Below are 17,876 nucleotides of genomic sequence, written 5' to 3' on the forward strand. Positions count from 1 at the left end.
ATTGAAAGGACATCGAGTACAAAGCGCCGCCTCGTATGCAACAGCGCGAGAGTTTATCTTCAAAGGAGGTAAATGTCGCACTTTTGCAAATGTTGTCACTTCCCACTCTGTTAAACCACTGAAGAGATACTTTGAGTTGAGCACCTGGTGCAGATATTCTCCGTTTGTGTGTGAGAGCCAGCCTTAAGGAGCTTCATCTAGCTAATGTTTGGTCTCTGATACTATGCTGATACTATGAAGACAGTGTCTAGTATACTGCAGGTCTGGGCTCGTCCACTTCCTTTATCAATCCCGTAAGAGCCGCGTAGTCTGGTGACGTGGTTATTGAAACATGATGTGGCATTTTACCTCAGAATATCTCGGTATCGTTTGTGTAACAGGTTCCTCTTGCCTCTCGTTCACTGATCGATGTCAGTTGTAGGACAGTTTAGACATTTGAACCTCACAGGTCGCTGAACCCGTGGCCGTGGTCAGTTTTCAGAAACCTGATCTGATGCCACGAGGGTTTACACGACTCGTTAAAAACCTGCCAATCACAAAATACTTCCAACCTTAAAGGCATACAGGGAGGTGGTCTTGCTTACTGTTTTTGCTGACGTCAAGCTCCCTGAGATTGATGAGGTTTGCGATGGCTGCCGGCAACACTGTCACGTCATTATCTGGCATGCTCAGTCGGTGGAGTAACTGGCAGTTAAACAGTTGCTGGTGGAGAGAGAGAGAGAGAGAGAGAAGAGATAACGTCTTGTTTTTTTTTTTTATCAAAAAGCACATGGTTGACCAAGAATACACAGTACATTAGATGTGTAAATGTCCCGATTGTCTTGAAAGTTCAACTGCGTCACTCAAAGTTGTTTCTGTCTAAACGAATATGAATGACGTAAAGTGTCCACAGTGCAAGCTTTTCATAAGACATGAACTCGTTAGGCACGCAGCAAGTCAACATTTGGTGTCCTCGTGAGTAACGATGTGGAGTTAAAGGGTTTTATCAGTTGTAGACGACGTTCACAGAGACACAAAGTTTCTATACATCAGTGCGAGCGCCTTACTTTAGGCAGCTCCTCGATCTGGTTGGCATCGAGGTAGAGTTCCTGCAGGGTCTTCTCAAAGCTAAAGATCTCCTTAGGAACCGTCTCCAGGCTGCAGTGGGAGTAGTCCAGCGATGTCACCGCCTCCTCCTCACCCCGCAAGCAGCGGCATGGCACCAGGCGAACAAACAAGCTCCGCTTGGACATCCTCAGGCACTAGAGAGGGGAAACAGAGATATATGTAAAAGGGAGGAGAGGATGAGGAGGAGGAGTGGTCGGCACATGTCTAGGGCCGCTTTTAAAACTCCAGCTTTCAGTCTCGCCTATGTTACACATGTGTGACATTTTAAGTGCAGTGTAAACACAACGCACATGCTGAGCCGAACCATGAACCATTTCGACTGCTGACTTAATTTTCCGAGCAGAACCTATACGTTGTTTTGTGTTCTCCTTTCACAGAACAGATCGTTGTCAGCTGCCCGTGTGTCCAAAAACACACGGAGAATAATGACCCAAGCTTTGATTATGAGATTACGAATGCCTCCAGTCAATCAAAACTACATGGGGATGGAATTTTCACTGATTTCGACTGCCAAAACCATGCACTATTACTCATTGCTCTTTGCAAACTGTCTGTTTGCCATTAATTGTTGTTTATAGTGTCTTTGTTTCTGCTGTATGCACGGTACATTTCTCCCATGTTTAGTTTTTATGCAGCACCAGAGTGGGAATATAAAAGATATATTGAATTAAGGAGCAGCGCCATAAATAAAACGTGGCAGCAGAGTCAACAACAAAAAGGCCAGGATGGGTTAGCGTCGGCATGCGTCATCTCTTGTAATAATCAGACACAAATACTTGAAAAGGGGATCTGATCAAAGAGCCAGAAGGTTGGTGTGAACACATCCCCAAAAACCTCCGGTCCTTCTTTAAAAAAGGACATTTCGTTATTGGTCAACCTGGGTCATAGTCTGCTATTTTTGTCCATCACTCATAATACAATTGCACATACACACTCTATTGCAGAGATACTTTGGAGGGATTTGTGACACAGACTCTGAGAAGGGACTCATTACTCTACAACAGCTACTGTACAGGGACCTCCAGGGGGCTACATTCTGTGTTTAAGGGGTTGATTTCTAATAAATGTAAGTTTGCTAGAAAGCTGTCGGAGGCAGGCGCTCCTTCCCCCGATCAAGTCTGCGTCTCCCAAATCTCTGCAATGCAGGCGGTGAGTGAATCTTCATAAATGGACAGAAATATGTGAGTAACACTCAGGTTGACAAAAACTAGAATTTCTCTGTAACGTGGCTTTCCACTTGTATGTGTAAAAGCTCTTCGGTGCAGAGGCACTTCTGTAGAAGGACCTTTCTACACAAGCGTTGGCTGCATCATACACACTCCATCCTATCACTCCCTCCAAAGAATTGTGCTTCCAATGTGTTCTCAAACCTGCACATAGATTACAGCTGATCACTGACACCACTCAGTGAATGAGTGCCCATCACAATTTGGTTGAAAAAGAATAAATAACACTCGTACAAAATGTACTTCCTGTTTTCCAAAAAGGTTCTACTTTAAAGAAATAACACCCCAGAGAAGCCCGACGTGGTGGAAGTTTTTTTGTTTCTCATTTCTGTTTTTTCTTGTGGGAAAACTTGATTTCATTAAATCTCCACAGGTAGACGAAAGGAGAAGCTGCTCATTATCGCGGGTGTGCTGCATCCTCATTCGGGTTGAAGCAGAGGATAGAAATGCAAAAATAAAGTAAGCCATGAATCAGTCATCTTTTTCAGAAATGGACTCGTTTCATACAAAACTCTCTACTGCAAAATAAAGATGCAGAAAAGCCAGAAAATCCTTTCAGCTATCAATCTTGTTGGGAGCCTAAGGGGCTTGAGGGGAGGGGAGTTATCCTTTCAACTCGCTACAGGGATGTATGTTTGATTTTTTATAGCGAGAGGTTTTCAGAGTACAGTATACACTACGGAATGTGTTCTGGTCAAAAGAGGCTTTGTTCCTCGGAGCATGTGGAGAATGTGACGGTTCCTCCCCCTCGTCTTAATCTGAGCGCCGCCACAGCACATAATCCAGAGTCCTTCGCTCGCTGTGTATCCCGACTGTCTAACGGAGCTGGAAAACTGTGATAGCCTCGACCTACACTGTTGGTGCAGACTGTGTGTGTGTGTGTGTGTGTGTGTGGGTGGGTGTGACCACATGTTTGTGTTAGAGCTTGCTACAAGGAATTATGCAAGTCAGAGTGTTCTCTGACATTTGGCGAACTGAATACAGTCCGTTGTTATCGGACGTGTGCGTAGAGGTGCCTTATATTTAGAGCTACTGAAAATATCATCCAATAGCCCACCATGGCATTAGTTATGACATCATGCACTGAACAATTTGTGATTTCATCATATGAAGCTAGGTTTCCAAAGTTTTCTGAACGGGAGGACCGGTCAGCCATCCCAACATTCCCAACTCATTAAAAATGTGTGCATGTGTGCACACGCCCACACTCCCATGAGGCATGCACAACCAAGAGGCCGTCAGCCTCCCACACACATTTTGCTTTAGCAGCAGGCAACTCGTGTATAAATACTCTGAGTAACCCGGTCTATCACCAGAGGGGATGACAGAGGGCTTGGCTCCATTCACCCCCGAGAAACATAGCGCCGAGCATATGGATGACGCATGCTGGAGTGGGAGGAGAGGGAGGAGTGGGAGAAAAAGGGAGTGTGCTGTGGGTTAACGGAGAAGAAAGAGGGTAGGGGGGGTGGGATATTAGGAGTTACGCAAGAAAAGGAGCAGATAAAGTGTCATGAGGAAAGTTGGAAGGAGAGACGTATAAAGCAGCGAGAGCACATCAAGGAAGAGGAGACTGGATGTGGCGAACATGCTAAAGCTGGTTAGTTAATCTCCCTTTAAGGATGGGTTCTAAATGACTTCATCTAATAATGTTAAATGACCAGAAAATCGTAATGTTGGCAGAGAAAGACTCAAGAGTCTCTAGACGCACCGGCGCCTCTGCGAGGCTTTCCTCTCGGTGACAATGCTAATGTTTGGCAGTTATGTTTACCATCTTCATTCAGCATGCGATCGTTTGCAATTAGCACTAAACACAAAGTACAGCCGAGACTGATGGAAGTAACTTACGGATGTTACGTTTTTCATTAACCAGTATTGTATCGGTTATCAGGTGTTAACCTGTAACTTAAATGATGCATGTGGTGATACTATATTTTTCTTATTGTAAACAAATCTAAAGACGCAAACCAACAAACGAGGTGATCCTACTAACAAGCATCGCCTGAGAACCTCAATTCTGATTCCGCTTATTGTCTCTGTGCCATAGAGCTCCATTGTTTTCCAAAAATGAGCCAATCGATGAGTCACACTATTGCTTTGGGTGACACATCTTCATCACCATGAACACTGTGGTTATTGTGTCGATAAAAACTCACTAGAGCACCGAGTGTGCGTTACTCACTCCGATGCTGAAATAGTCTCTTTAACTATTAATTAGCACAGAGCCCAGCAGTTTGAGGAAGTGATAGTTTAAAGTGAGCGAGTCAGGAACTATTGAGAAACGATCCAAAACAGTTTCTTTTTGGTCTTTTCGGGGGCTTTGCATTTAACAATAACAAACATACAGAACCTCGCTCGCCTCATTCTTTATGAACACAACTATCTCGCACAACGTCATCTACACGCCAAGTAAAAGAGCCTGACTGGAGAACAACAGGACACTTTGAAGAGTACAGCTACAGTCCTTCAAAATAAACTTTACAGGAGGAAGTGAAGTTACTCCAATCAGGTTTGTCATACCAGGCATGCAAATCTTTGTTGTCTCAACGATGCACAATGCCTCTGAACGTTTGCATGATGCACGACACACATGCAAGAGTGTATTCACAGCTGCAGAGCTGAAGCAGCGCTCCCGTATGCTGCACCGCTGTTGGTGAACATCTCACTTCCAACCTCCTTAATGATTCTGCACCCTTTTGTGCTATGAAAGTATTACTGTACTTTTTAGAATAAAGAGAATGTGAAATGGACTGGACAACTGTGCCCCCTCCGCCCCCAGAGTAATCTGGAAGGCAGCACACTAATGAGACTCGCACAGCCTTCAACATAGATAGGCTTATCCACTGACCTACATGTTATTGGAATGATGACTGCCTTCATTCACCCAGCTTTAGTCCATCAAGAGCATTTGACTTTTGTTCTAAAAAAAAAGTTCAAGACATGCAGTCGAGATTTCCAGACATGTTAAGCTCTTGGCTGAGACTTTCTTTCTTAGCCTACTTATTTAAGCGGCACATTTACTTAAACCAGTGTGCGAGTAACAGCTTGGGCCCGATCGCCGTGAAATCGTGAAAAAGCCTAAAAAAAAAAGAAAAGCTGTATTTATTCAGAAATTTTCTCAATGTGTGAACGGAGGACATGTGATTCAGACGCCTGGCGACGATCCTTGTGGCTCCCTCTGTGCAACAGTGAATGAGAGTCCAGAGGGCAGGCCGGGCACAGATTCCCACTTTGTTCTCCCAGTCAGAGCCAGGAAACCACTTCTCTGTCACAACCTCTCTCCCGGTAACTTAAGTGCCTCCTGGGTCATTGCTGTTGTTATAGAGACCGCGGGTCAAGGGTGAGTGCAGCCCCCCCCCCCCCCCCCGAGTCATGCACAAAACAGCTGAGCCTGCTCAAACCTCCATGTAGAAACACAATCGACATGATGAAATACAGGAGGAGCCGTGCAGAGGGCTCTACACGAGGTGGTCAGGTGGGCAAAGTGAGAGTGAGTTCTGAAGGAGACGGACGGAGATTGAGACGTTTCCTGAAGGTTCACCGAGTCCTTCAACAGTGGCCAACTTGCACTCAGTGGCCTACTTCTAGTCATTTACAAAGACTGTGACGAGAGGCGTTTGTATTGCTCAGATAACTGCAGCCTGCTTAGAATATTGAATCTAATATGAAAGTTCAGCGTACATTCGGTTTGTTTAACTGAGAGGAAACGATCAGAATGAGACAGCCCGTTAAATGCATTCATTTAGTCTCATTTATAAAGTATTTAACATGTGTTTTCAATAACAGATGCATTGAACAAAGTTCTTACTTATCAAACGTTTCTCTCTTTGAAATGTTATCTATTCAAGAAAATATAAAGCGATGCAGAACAAAAATGATTTTGCGCACAAATAGGCTCTTCTCACGATTAATAGATGAGGCCTGTTGTGAATTGTTTTGCGATGGTTTGTCACATTTTAAAAAGTTGGTAGCTGGGTGGGTGGGTGTGTGTGTGTGTGTGTGTGTGTGTGATGGGTTAAGCGGAAACAAAAGTGCAGCATTTGACAGAAGCGAGCAGCTTGTGTTATTTATAGCGAATCGTACTCGTCTGGTTGGCAGAATGTGATTAGTACGGGCTAGCTCTCGCCTTATGAAAGGAGCTTTTGATCCAGATTGCAGTGGACTGTTACAGGATTGCTGGGCCACAGCTGAAATTATATATTAGAGATTATAGCAACAAAAACAATGCAGGGGGAAAAAAAACAACAACAACAACAACAGCACATAACAGCATGCAGAGCCCGTGGGATACACTTGAGTTGCCTCCGTCTGTGAAGGAAGAGGAAAGAAACAAGTCACTTCCTCAATGCGGCGCTGAGAGCCAGCGGGCTGTAGGCTCCTTCTCAATCTTCCTATAATGCAGCTTTAACTCTTCTCACACGGGGATCAGGTCCTTTACCATGGAGATGTGCTAAATTATTCACAACCCGGTGCAGAAAGAAAACTTTCATCCCAGTAGGACTCTCGCTGTGACAGTTTTCTGGGTTAACACATCATCAAATGTTAAAGTTACACAATCTTTAAGCGGCATGTTACACAATACGATGTCTGTACGTGGTAATTGCTGCGACATCTGTATATTCAGCCATGTTTAGGTCGTATGTTTTGTTTATTTACTTGCATGATAATTTGATTTGGCATCTCAGTGCCTGCACACGTACAACCGTGCAGAATGGATAAGCAGGTGGTTTACGTTACACAGTAGATGGTGACTCATTATATATATCCTACAGAGACGACAGTTCCTAGTGGAGGTTATGGAACGCAGAGGAAAATACGTCAACAACCTGCTCAAACGCTTTTTTCCCCCCAATTGTAGTTATATTATCCCAAAACTGTAGCTGCTGAAGTTATATTTATTTACAGTGAAATGTCTTTAACTTCAATTACAGTTGATTAAGAAATAGATTTGTAGCGGTGGTGGAGGGGTGGAGAGCAGAGTACTAACGGTCCCTTGTGAGGCCTTTCCTCTGGGCGCCTCATTAACAGCATCACAGGAGAACTGCTGCTTCTCAATAATGCAGCGGCATATTGAGTTAAGAGGACAACAGTTGAACCACTGACTAAGACACACAGCCGTGTCTCCAGCCTCCGTACTCTCAAACCAAGCAGCCATGTCTTCTTTTACCACTGCAGGCGTCCGATATGACATTTAGACCGTGAACGTTTGACATGTGTCCATAATCTGCCTTTACAGGGAGATCGGTAGTATCATGCACGTTCTATAAGTTGCAGGTCTATGGCTCTACAGTAACGAGGGCTGCCGCTAAATGATAAGCGCAGCAGCTACACAAAAATCTCCCAAAATGCAATTAGGCCCCTATCTCTACTTTAAGCAGGACTGAGCGCCGCGCCGGCTCTTTAAATGCTACTTTGTTTATCAGCAACCGGTCGTGAGGTAACTTTGGAGGCAGTCTGACCTTTAATCTGCCATGCAGTTAACACATTCATAATCTAGTTTGTCACCTTGGAGAGTTATATATATATATATATATTTAAAATAAGAACATTTGTTTGGTTGCATAGTTCAGTAACTTGCACAATCTTAAAAACCAACATAATAAAGAATCACAACAAGATCCTGCCAGACAATAATCCTGATATTTTCCCACATATCGCCCACCCCTAGCTGGTGGTTAACATGCTGGCATTTCCCCCAAAGCAGGGCTTGATAACTAAACACAGGAAGCGATCCGTGAATATTAAAAACCGAGCAGCAGAAAGCGACGGCTGGTATTACAGCTGAAATAGAAAGGACGGCCGTGTTGTCAGTATCTGTCGCGGGGGACATGCAGCTCGGTGGAACCTGAAGTTCCAGTTTCACCTTCCCTCTGGTTTTGGTTCTCACCAGAGCTCTTAGGTCTCAGTGGTCTTGCGTGACTCCAGAAAACAAAACCATGATTGTTTTCTTTGAATTGGTTGTGAAATGAGGGTCAGTAATCTGATCCGTGACAAAGACAGAGTGCCCTTTTACAGCATCTGCCCAATTTTCTACTGTGAGACACACTGGCTGTGATAGACTGAACCATGAAAACAAGATTCGGATCCATTTAAACATTTACATGTACCCGACACACATTAATTTATACCACAATATCGTTTGGTATGACTTTGCTATTCATCTATTTTAAAAGTGTTTTAGTTTCTTTATTTTTAGGTCACTTTATGGGTGCTGAGCAGGAGGAAATGCTTGAATTCAAATTCTCAGTATTCACAGAGGAAGAGAATATGTGCTCAGTGAAGCCACCGTCTGTTTCACCATCAGCTACAATACCCTGCATTGACCGTAAACACACTGTTTATGGATGCAGTCCTCCCACACACACACACACACACACACACACAATGACGCACAGCGACATTCCCTCTGTCGTAAAACTGTTCTCCCTTAATTAAAATGACAGCTGTACAAAATGGAATAACGGTAAACAACTATATACAAATATAATGTACGTAGGTGAATGTTTAAGTTGACACGTGTAACATCAATGTTATATAAAAGAGGTTATGGAGAAAGGTAGCACAAGCTGACAGCTATTAAACACACTGATGATGGGTATAATATTCCAACCTTTCATCTCGCCGTCACATCTCATTGACACCAACTTACGTTGTTATGGGATGCATTTTTATTCTCTCTTTACTTTCTGCACACTCAGCCGGGCTCGCGGTGCAGAGGATTGCAGATATTCGGGAATCCATGCGATTCCCTTTGAGATGACTTCATCATAATTACCCTCATGAATAATTCCCACGGTATTTTCTTGAGATGGGCCTCGGGCAAATGCATGCAGTCTGTTTGTTCTGGTCTTCACAACTCTCAGGTTATGGAGAAGTCATGGATCCCCCCCCAGGAGAGGGACAGAGGAGGCACAAGGCGGTCCACTTCCAAAGGTTAAGTCCTCTCCGATTAATACGCATGTTCATCTTCTGAGCTCTCATGCACACTGGTGACAGTAAAACGCCACTATGTCGAAAATATGTAGAGCAACCCTGGCATTTCTGCACCGTACTGTACAGTCAGATTAACGCAGGCACGGCGAGTTGAGTCCTACATTTGCAGGTCAAATATTATGCTCTGTTTCGTGATCAGAACTACAACCGCAGCCTTCTACGGACTACCTTGTTGTGTCTCTGAAAGCCACTTCCTGGCAACATGAAGACTGACGACAATTCTGCTGAGACGTGCAACAAACAGGGTATCCTGTGAGACAAGCTCACCACCGACTCAATTCCACTGTCGGTTCAGAGAAGGTGAAGGAAAAATAATGTTACGGTTCCATCCCAGAAACACAACATGTTCAGGTGAGGTTCTCTCTCTCTCTCTTTACCTGCAGGTAAAGTCACAGTTCAGATATGTGTGAGGAAAGTTGATTCCTGAGCCACAGTTGCAGAGAAGCCCTTTAAATGTGTGTGTGGCATTGTGAAATGAATGTGGAGGAAGGCTAATTGGATCATTTCAGCCGCTTGGTATTCCATGTGAAACCGAGGAAACGCGTGTCGTCAGAGAGGCCTCGTTTATTGACGAGGTATAGCGGATATTAGTCGATATATTAGTCTGTGCTTCAAAGCCGCCGCAATGAATGAACTAGCTGCTTTATCAGCGGTGAGCTGGCAGCTTTCGTTGGCAAAGCACTCATCATTTCTGCCCTCTCTTTCTCTCTGCCTTCTCTATCACTTCATGTCCCATTTCTACATTGGTCGCAACGTTTGAGAGCTCTTTATGGACCCAGAGAGTGCTACAAACCCACAGCAAAGACATCCATTCTGAAAACTCAATGTGACAAGCTGCAACAAGATGAACAGGTCTACTGCTGACCTGCAAGAAGGGTTTGCATAACCGTTTCTCCACTTTCCCCCTCTCCTCTGAAGGCGTAGAAAATGGATTTGTTCAGATAGTTAGCTTCAAGCAAACCATTTAGATGTGCTCCAAAGCTTAAACGCTTGAAACACATCTAAATTATGATTTCAGCTATGATTTTTGTCCATACCTTTAAAAAAAAAAATTCAATCAATACAATTAGGTCAGACGTCTTTCAGAGGAAAGTCTGGATTGTTGGAGAGCAGTTCCTTCCTCATTAAAAGCTAACCAGGGCAAAGGAGGAGCAAGCCCTGCTGGTTATAAATAGTCGGCCCAAAAATCCCCCCCTGCCGGTACGGTCTTAATTAAATATGAGATCCAGTTAAATATGAGCCCATGAGATTCATTTCTGCAAAGAGGAGACCTGATCAATGACATTAGCCCTTGTTAACAATGACACAATAAGTATAAGGAGTAGAGTCTACGTTGTAGCTTTCAGGTTATGTTTAAAGTTTAAAAACTAATCAAGAAAGATAGAAAACTTGCCGGCTTGATGTCACATGAAAAAGGCTGCCCAAGCAGAACACAAAGTACAGCACAGTAACGATTGGTGGTTTAAACTGATGCATTTAAAAGTTTAACCCACAACTGACCATAACCCACTGCACTAATGCTGCGTCAGCAGACAATAACAGCTCCTTTGCAACTTTGCAAAAACAATGGAATGTCTTCCAGTCATGCTGCATATTATTAGGATGGAGTAAACTATGATACGGCACAAATGAACAAAAGCCATCTGTTTCAATTAAATATCCACAATGACCGAAAGGAAGGAGGAGAAAAAAAAGTCTTCATTTTGGTGACGTTTTGCACGACCGCCATTGCTTTTAGAAATGTTTGTGTTTGTTCAGAGTCTGGCTACATCTCCTGAATGCAGAACTTCATTCATTCTACACTCAAACCACTCCCGGGTGACACTTAGAATAGACAGTTACTTTATTTACCGTTACGGTTTATTGTGAACCATGACACATGAGAGAGAGAGGCAGCCGATCGGTGTTCACAGTGAACCAAGTGTGCCGATACGGATGTACGGTGTGTTCAAGTGCGACAGAACAACGTTGCTTGTCTCGTTTCCAACTCACAGAGCTCTAGAGGACCTGGAGGGCGATCTGCTCATGATCTAGGCTACTCACACAGATGGCCAAGAATGGAGAGAATACATCTGAGGAACGGATAGTAAAGCAAGCCAGACATAAAAATAAATATTATAAAATATATACAGCACACAGTGAAGGTATATATCTCACTTTCGCTTTGCGTGGTACTCGATTATAGAGAGGTCTTCTGAAATGCATTTGATTCAACATGGACATAGCTTTGTACACCAACATATGTACTTGAAAAGCTCTCTCAGTGATAGCTGTGGTTCAGAAGATGATGCTTCTCTGGTAGAAAGAGCTACAGGACTTAGTATCAGACACAGTCGCTTGTCTGTTTGTCTGTTTGTCCATGTGAGCGAGAAAGACAGAGGGAGCGAGATGCTGTTTGCCAAGTCTCAATAAGCAGGTCAGACACATTCAGGTCAGAGCCATGAATCCATGCAGACAACTGCCACATTTTCCATGTTTGCCTCCTGGAGAATAAGGAAATGGATAACATTTCCCCAAATGTCTAGTTAAAGTCATACAGTCTGCTCATTAAATACCGTTTTAAAGCGGGAAACAATGAAAAAGCACAAAGCAATATGGGTCAAAACATAGCATCGTCTTTCCTCTTCTCAAACATAACCTCTCATATATATATATATATATATATATATATATATATATATATATATATATATATATATCTCTAGATCTCTTTGTATTCATGTAAAACAAATATGGACCTACTGAGGAATGTGTTGAAATCTAATCTAGTTAGATTAAAACTGCTCCGCAGTATAAGGAACCCATTTATGATAAATTAGTCTCCAACATTAATGCTGGCATTTCTGAAAGAAGTAATCTTTCTCTGAAAAGATATGATGTCAAAGAGAGAAATGGAGGAATCTTAACTTTAAAGAAAGATCTCGAATGCAACGGCAGTGCTGTGAATATTCCCCCAAAAATGCCAAAGCAGCAGCCAATGCTAAGAGCTCCAGGAGGCTTTGAGACCGGCCTTGAAAGGTAAAAGTGCAGCTTCTTATCAACAGTTAAATCAGGAACAGTACGGCACGGAACAAATTACAAATTGTCCTCGTCTCAGAATGAAAATAGAAAGTCATAGTTCATCATTTTCAATGTTTAGAAGATTCTAGTGTGGACAAAAAGCAGATTCCCAGTAGGACATGCGCTCTGTAAACTGTTAAATTAGGCCCCATGCACTCGGGATGAGCGATATGACTTCCAATGTATCCCTCCATTAACTGTGACCGCTTATCCTATTCAGGGTAGCAGGGCGGGGGGGGTCGGGGGCGGGGGGGGCTTGCTATTCAGTAGAAACTCTACGTGAGGCGGTGAATACTTTCACACCTACGGGCAATTTAGAGTCAGCAATTAACCTGACACGCATGTCTTTGGACTGTGGGAGGAAGCCGGAGAACCCAGTGAAACTTGTGCGGGAGAGACGTAGTTCATCAACTGTTAAATCTACTTTGTCCTGGTTTGTCTGCGCTAACCTGTGTGTGTGTGTGTATGTGTGTGTGTGTCTATCACAGTAAAGGCCGTATTGCAAAATCCAGGTCCTCTAAATGCGACACTGGTGACGGTGATAAAAACCGGTATACCGCCCATCCCTACTAGCTAATGTGTGAATGAATGGAAGTCTGTATCGGTCCTTAAACTGTATTGATCACAGTGCTGAAAGTCTGTTTACATAGTGAAACCTTGTAATCATCATGCTGCAGCACATCAATAGTTTTTTCTGCCCATGTCATTTGGTGTTCGCTCATTAAAAATAAAAATAAATCCATACTACGGAAAAAAAGATTGTGGAAATTAGAGATTATTATCAAATGTACTTGATGCAAATCCTCCAGCGGTGTGAAAGTTATGCAAACAGAGCAGCTACGAGTTACAGGAGAAGCCAAGTAGTCAAACGAGTAAATGTGGAAGCAAACAGACGAAGACAAATCCTCAAGCTTTTAACGCCAAACCTGTTCCTGTCAGTAGTACCATAGAGAATGTGTTATCTGGAGGCCTACCCTGTTATAAATTAAGTACAGCAACATCAGTCTCAATCCCTGTTGTCTGTTGGTCCACAAACATTAGCTAAAGATATTTTTTCGTCTATTACACAACATTTGTTGGGGGTTAAAAGACGACATTTTGTATCAAATCGCCATTGAGTTTTTAAACCGCATTGTACTCTTGTCAATGGGGCACGGTCTGAAAGAACTATGACGCTTCGGGAGGTGATTCTTCTTCACCCTTTTAAGATGAAATCGGATGCTGATTGCACACAGAGCTAGTTTGGCAGGTGTATCACGTCCCTAAGCCTCCAAGAGAACAGGGTGTGACCCTCCTGTTGTTTCTTGTTAAGAGTTGTCACTTCCGTCAGACCAAAATTGGTTCAGACGCGTTTGCTTCAAGAGAAGAAAAACAAACTGCACAATAAAGAGATTTAGCCTTCGTCCCCCTCATCGCTGATATCAGGACGGTGCGCGGCATCAACAGGCTGCTTTACATACCTTGTCATTTAGGACTCAAGCGCCTGGATCCCAGTGGACGACTGACGATAGATCCAACCGCGACAATCGGCTTATCTAAGGAAAAAAGGACAAAAAGACAACACATGAAGCAAACTACAAACAACAAACCGGTTTGAAAATCATAAAGTCCTCTTGCACCTCAACTAGCAGAATACATTGTGGAGTTATTGTGCAATAACTTATTAAAAGCTAATACCAGTGGAGTTTAATAGATGGCAACTTTGACAAACTTTGATGGTGTTTTGAGGCAGGTTTCCCTTCATTAGTGAGGAATAGAGTTATGAATTGCATGCTAACATACAACAATACACAACACCGTACATTGCCCACGGACTTGTCAACACTTTATTTTTGTTTATTCACAGTACAGTTGATCAAACTAATTAACTGTACTTTAGATTTAAATTTGTTTTTATTGTTCAAATGTAAAACAGACGTAAAGTGGCACAATAACATCACCAAACATAAATATGAAAAGTTACAAACAGATAGTTGCAGAAGACTGTATCGTTTTATTGCAATACATATCTTATTGATCAATTGTCTGATCCCTTGAGTGGTGATGGAAGACCGGCTAATGGGATTAGATGAAGCTGCAGGAAGATATTTCTTTACATGTTCCACGGTGCACGTTAATTAGCACTCAGATTTAGGTCAAAAGAAGCTCGTTCTCTCCCTTCATGGTAAGTTATGCTCGCTAGGGGTCGGCTTTGCAGCTAATGTTCAGTATGTTCGAGAAAAAAAAAATGTGATTTGTCAGCAAATGCTTCAACTACAAAGAGCTCTTGAATGCGGGTGGAATTGATCAAGTTTAGCAGATACTGAAGTGGCGAAGCTCCGCCTATGAGCTAAATTAGTACTGCCTGAGGACACACACACCACGCACAGATAAAAACGCATGAATTCATTTTGAATAAAATAATGATCCAGCTGTTTTCATGTTGCTACTAAAAGACTGTACTGCTACAGCATTAGAGCGACAGACGTTGTAACGCACAAAGAAAGCCGGCTCATTTTACTGGAATCTGTCCATTTCATGAAGGTGATCCAGCTCGTCTGAAAAACAAGAACCTGGAGCAGACTTTGATGAAATGCTGCATAATCTCGCTTCTCCGGTCAGAGAGCAACACAATGCCGAGTATTGTCCGTGCATGTCTGCAAAAGTATTAGCTTTGCCAGTTGATCTGAGACAAAACAGAGCCAGCTACAAAAGATAGGATCATCTCCCCACCATCCTCACCGAGCACAATAGCGCTACAGAGGGAGGGATACAAAACAGGCAAGAGGAAGAGGGGAGGAGAAAGAGAGAGCAAAAGAGAAATTTTGACTTATTCATCGGGTCTTTCAATCAGCTGCAAACACATTGGACTGCACTGACACCCATTAGTTTCTGCTCCACTTCCTCTCGGGCGCCTTTATCCTCATCTCATCTATTTGGGATACTGAATCTTGCCAAACAAAAAGTTCCCTCCGCCACACACTAGAATAGTGCACGAATTTTCAAATTGGGGATGTAGGCAGTGGGGGAAGGGGCGCTGCAGCTACACCAACAGCAGACTCGCCTCCTTTGCAGCTACTTGCCTTTTATTCAGAGTGTCGCTGCTGCAGCCGTACTGTGAAACAGGAGGTGGGAGAAGGAAATCACCTGCAGCTTGTTTACGCTGCATCAATAAGGAAGTGACTCCAGAATAACATTCTTGTGCTTCTGCTTCAGGAATTCAATGAATCATAAATCAATAATTAACATCTAAAAAGGTATTTTGTATTGATGAAACGTGATCTAAGGATGAGAAAACTGTCACCTCCCGTTGATTTTATAAGCTACAAATAATAAACAAGCTAATGACTATACGTGCATGTTTGGCAGACAAATAGTGATCAGTGGCTATGTTCTTACGTAATCCTCAGTTATGCATAAACACGTATAGCTGACAACTCATCATGTTCACTGGCTCATAAAATCTTTTGAAGTGGTGGATGTTAGATATTGTTCTTTTCTGCGGCCTTGGCCGAAGTGGTGAGAAAGGTGCGAGGTGCATGCATTTACAAGGTTATTTTAAGCCCGTCGTATGTTCTGTAGAACCTTATAAAAGGAAGACCTCGAACAATCGTGGACTTTAAAAGGCCGATATAATAGGTTTGGAGCAGGAAAAAGCTGACCGCAGATTAAATCGGGCGATATGAGGAGTTGATCACATGCACGTTGATGGATATTCAGCAGAAGAGGCCCTGCAATGATCAGACGCAGCCTTTAGTCGCTCTTGTGGCTTACAAAACAATAACGTCCGTGCTTGCTATCTAAACAGACAACATGGTCTCAGCAGAGCAGAGGCTAACTTCAGTCTAATGCATTGATAATGATAATGATGTACTATAACCAACGACCTCATCATGCTCATGATTTACGTCTCATATGGAGTTAACCGTCACTGAAATACATTACAGGTACACGTTGACTTCACGTGCAGACCGTTGTGTAACTGGTGGAGGCCATCGGCAGAGCAAACAACAGCTCATTTGTTTCGTGTGCTATGGTAAATAATGTCGTTAGCTTCCATTACTGGACCAGTTGCGTATCAGTAATACCAGTTTCTCTGTTCCTCGTCCGGGCCAGTCCGACCGTGTAGAACACTGTCAACTTAGATCAGATTGGCTCCGTCTCAGACTGCTGTCAAACACTAAGACTATTCCTCGCAGTTAAAAAAGGTGTGTTCGCTTACAGACACCAGCACGGAAAGCAGATACTCGTGGAGCAAGGTGGGAACGGGTGAGACTCCAGCACTGGATATAAACACATGTAAACAGAGCTATACTCAAAGTGCTGTTGGTCACATGACGTCATAAGCAGGCAGCGGTGTGTGTTGGAGGCGGTGAACAAGGTGGTGACCAGCCTGTGCAGCCGGTTTGAATCACGGCACGCTGAAAGCCAAATATGGAGATTCTTTAGGGGCCAAAACCCACCAATTAGCCTGTGAACACGAGCCAGGTTTGATAACATTTCAGTTATAACGCCGGCCTAAGCCAACAGCAAGCCGCTCACATTTGGCACTAAATAAAAAGCAGCTTGGGCGATCCTTTTACAAATGAACACAGGTGTGATTTCACCCAAAACACGATGAGTCAGCAAATTGGAGGTAGCCAGAGGACGCGTCCATATGTGGTCAAACACATCATGGACCGCACTGGAGGGACATTTGGTTCATTTGTAGGACGTGTAAGCAGATGTCAAAGTCATATTTGTGCCAGACGATGACAAACGACCTGCTTTTGGTCAACCTTGTACTTTTTGTAGCCAAAATATTTCCATAAAACTGACTAACCTAAAAAAAATACACCTTCTTTTTTTTTGGCTGCATGTTCCTTTGCAGTGAACATGAATGAACATGAATATGGAAGAACCAGGTGGCTCTGAGCTCAATCACTGTCCCAAGCCTTATAAAAGATTCTCAGTGCATTTATTCAGTGATATCATATAACTGAACTAGCTGCCCATTGAGTATCCAATCAGATATTTAAAGTTTGTTATGAATACTGCTTACAGTGAGGATCACACTGACCCAGGATATTATACACGTCTTCTCTATGAGTTATAGAGAGTACATGCCGATGTATCTACGGTGTGCTGAGGTATGGTTGGAGTCTGTGCAGAGTTAAGCTCAGACCACTTGTCATACGTCAATGCATTGCCCGGCCTTCAGCGCATACGATCAGTATGAAAGCAGCTCCATAGCAGAGATATGACGCATATCTGTAGCCGACGTTACAACAGACCACTTCTTGCATGGTTTGCTTTTCTTTCCTCTTTGGTAATTCAAAAGACTTTCAAAATTCGTCCATTACATAAAATTCTTCTGCATTCTTCTTGTTTCGATAACAGTAATTCATTTCTATGTTCCGTGGGTTACTGAGGGGAGACTGGAGCCGTTACATCATGCTCCTCTGTGGCGTCTTAATCAACCCGGAGACACCAGAAGGATTTGGCTTTATGAACATATATCTGCTGATAAACAGC

The 17,876-nt window shown here is 43.2% G+C and overlaps 1 protein-coding gene across 2 annotated transcripts in view; it reads right to left on the reverse strand.

Annotated features, from left to right (window-relative positions):
• Nucleotides 1–17,876, reverse strand: part of erbin (erbb2 interacting protein) — a 46,361-nt gene that overhangs the window by 22,652 nt on the left and 5,833 nt on the right. For both annotated transcript variants that reach the window (XM_079179009.1, XM_079179008.1), the window contains exons 2-4: nucleotides 13,844–13,918; nucleotides 1,047–1,241; nucleotides 585–702 (exon numbers count right to left, since the gene is read on the reverse strand). In XM_079179009.1, the coding sequence (XP_079035135.1) occupies nucleotides 585–702; nucleotides 1,047–1,232 (304 nt within the window). In that variant the 5' untranslated portion in view covers nucleotides 1,233–1,241; nucleotides 13,844–13,918. The remainder of the gene's footprint in view (nucleotides 1–584; nucleotides 703–1,046; nucleotides 1,242–13,843; nucleotides 13,919–17,876) is intronic.

This window comes from Pholis gunnellus (assembly GCF_910591455.1).
Source record: "Pholis gunnellus genome assembly, chromosome: 18".
NCBI lineage: Eukaryota > Metazoa > Chordata > Actinopteri > Perciformes > Pholidae > Pholis > Pholis gunnellus.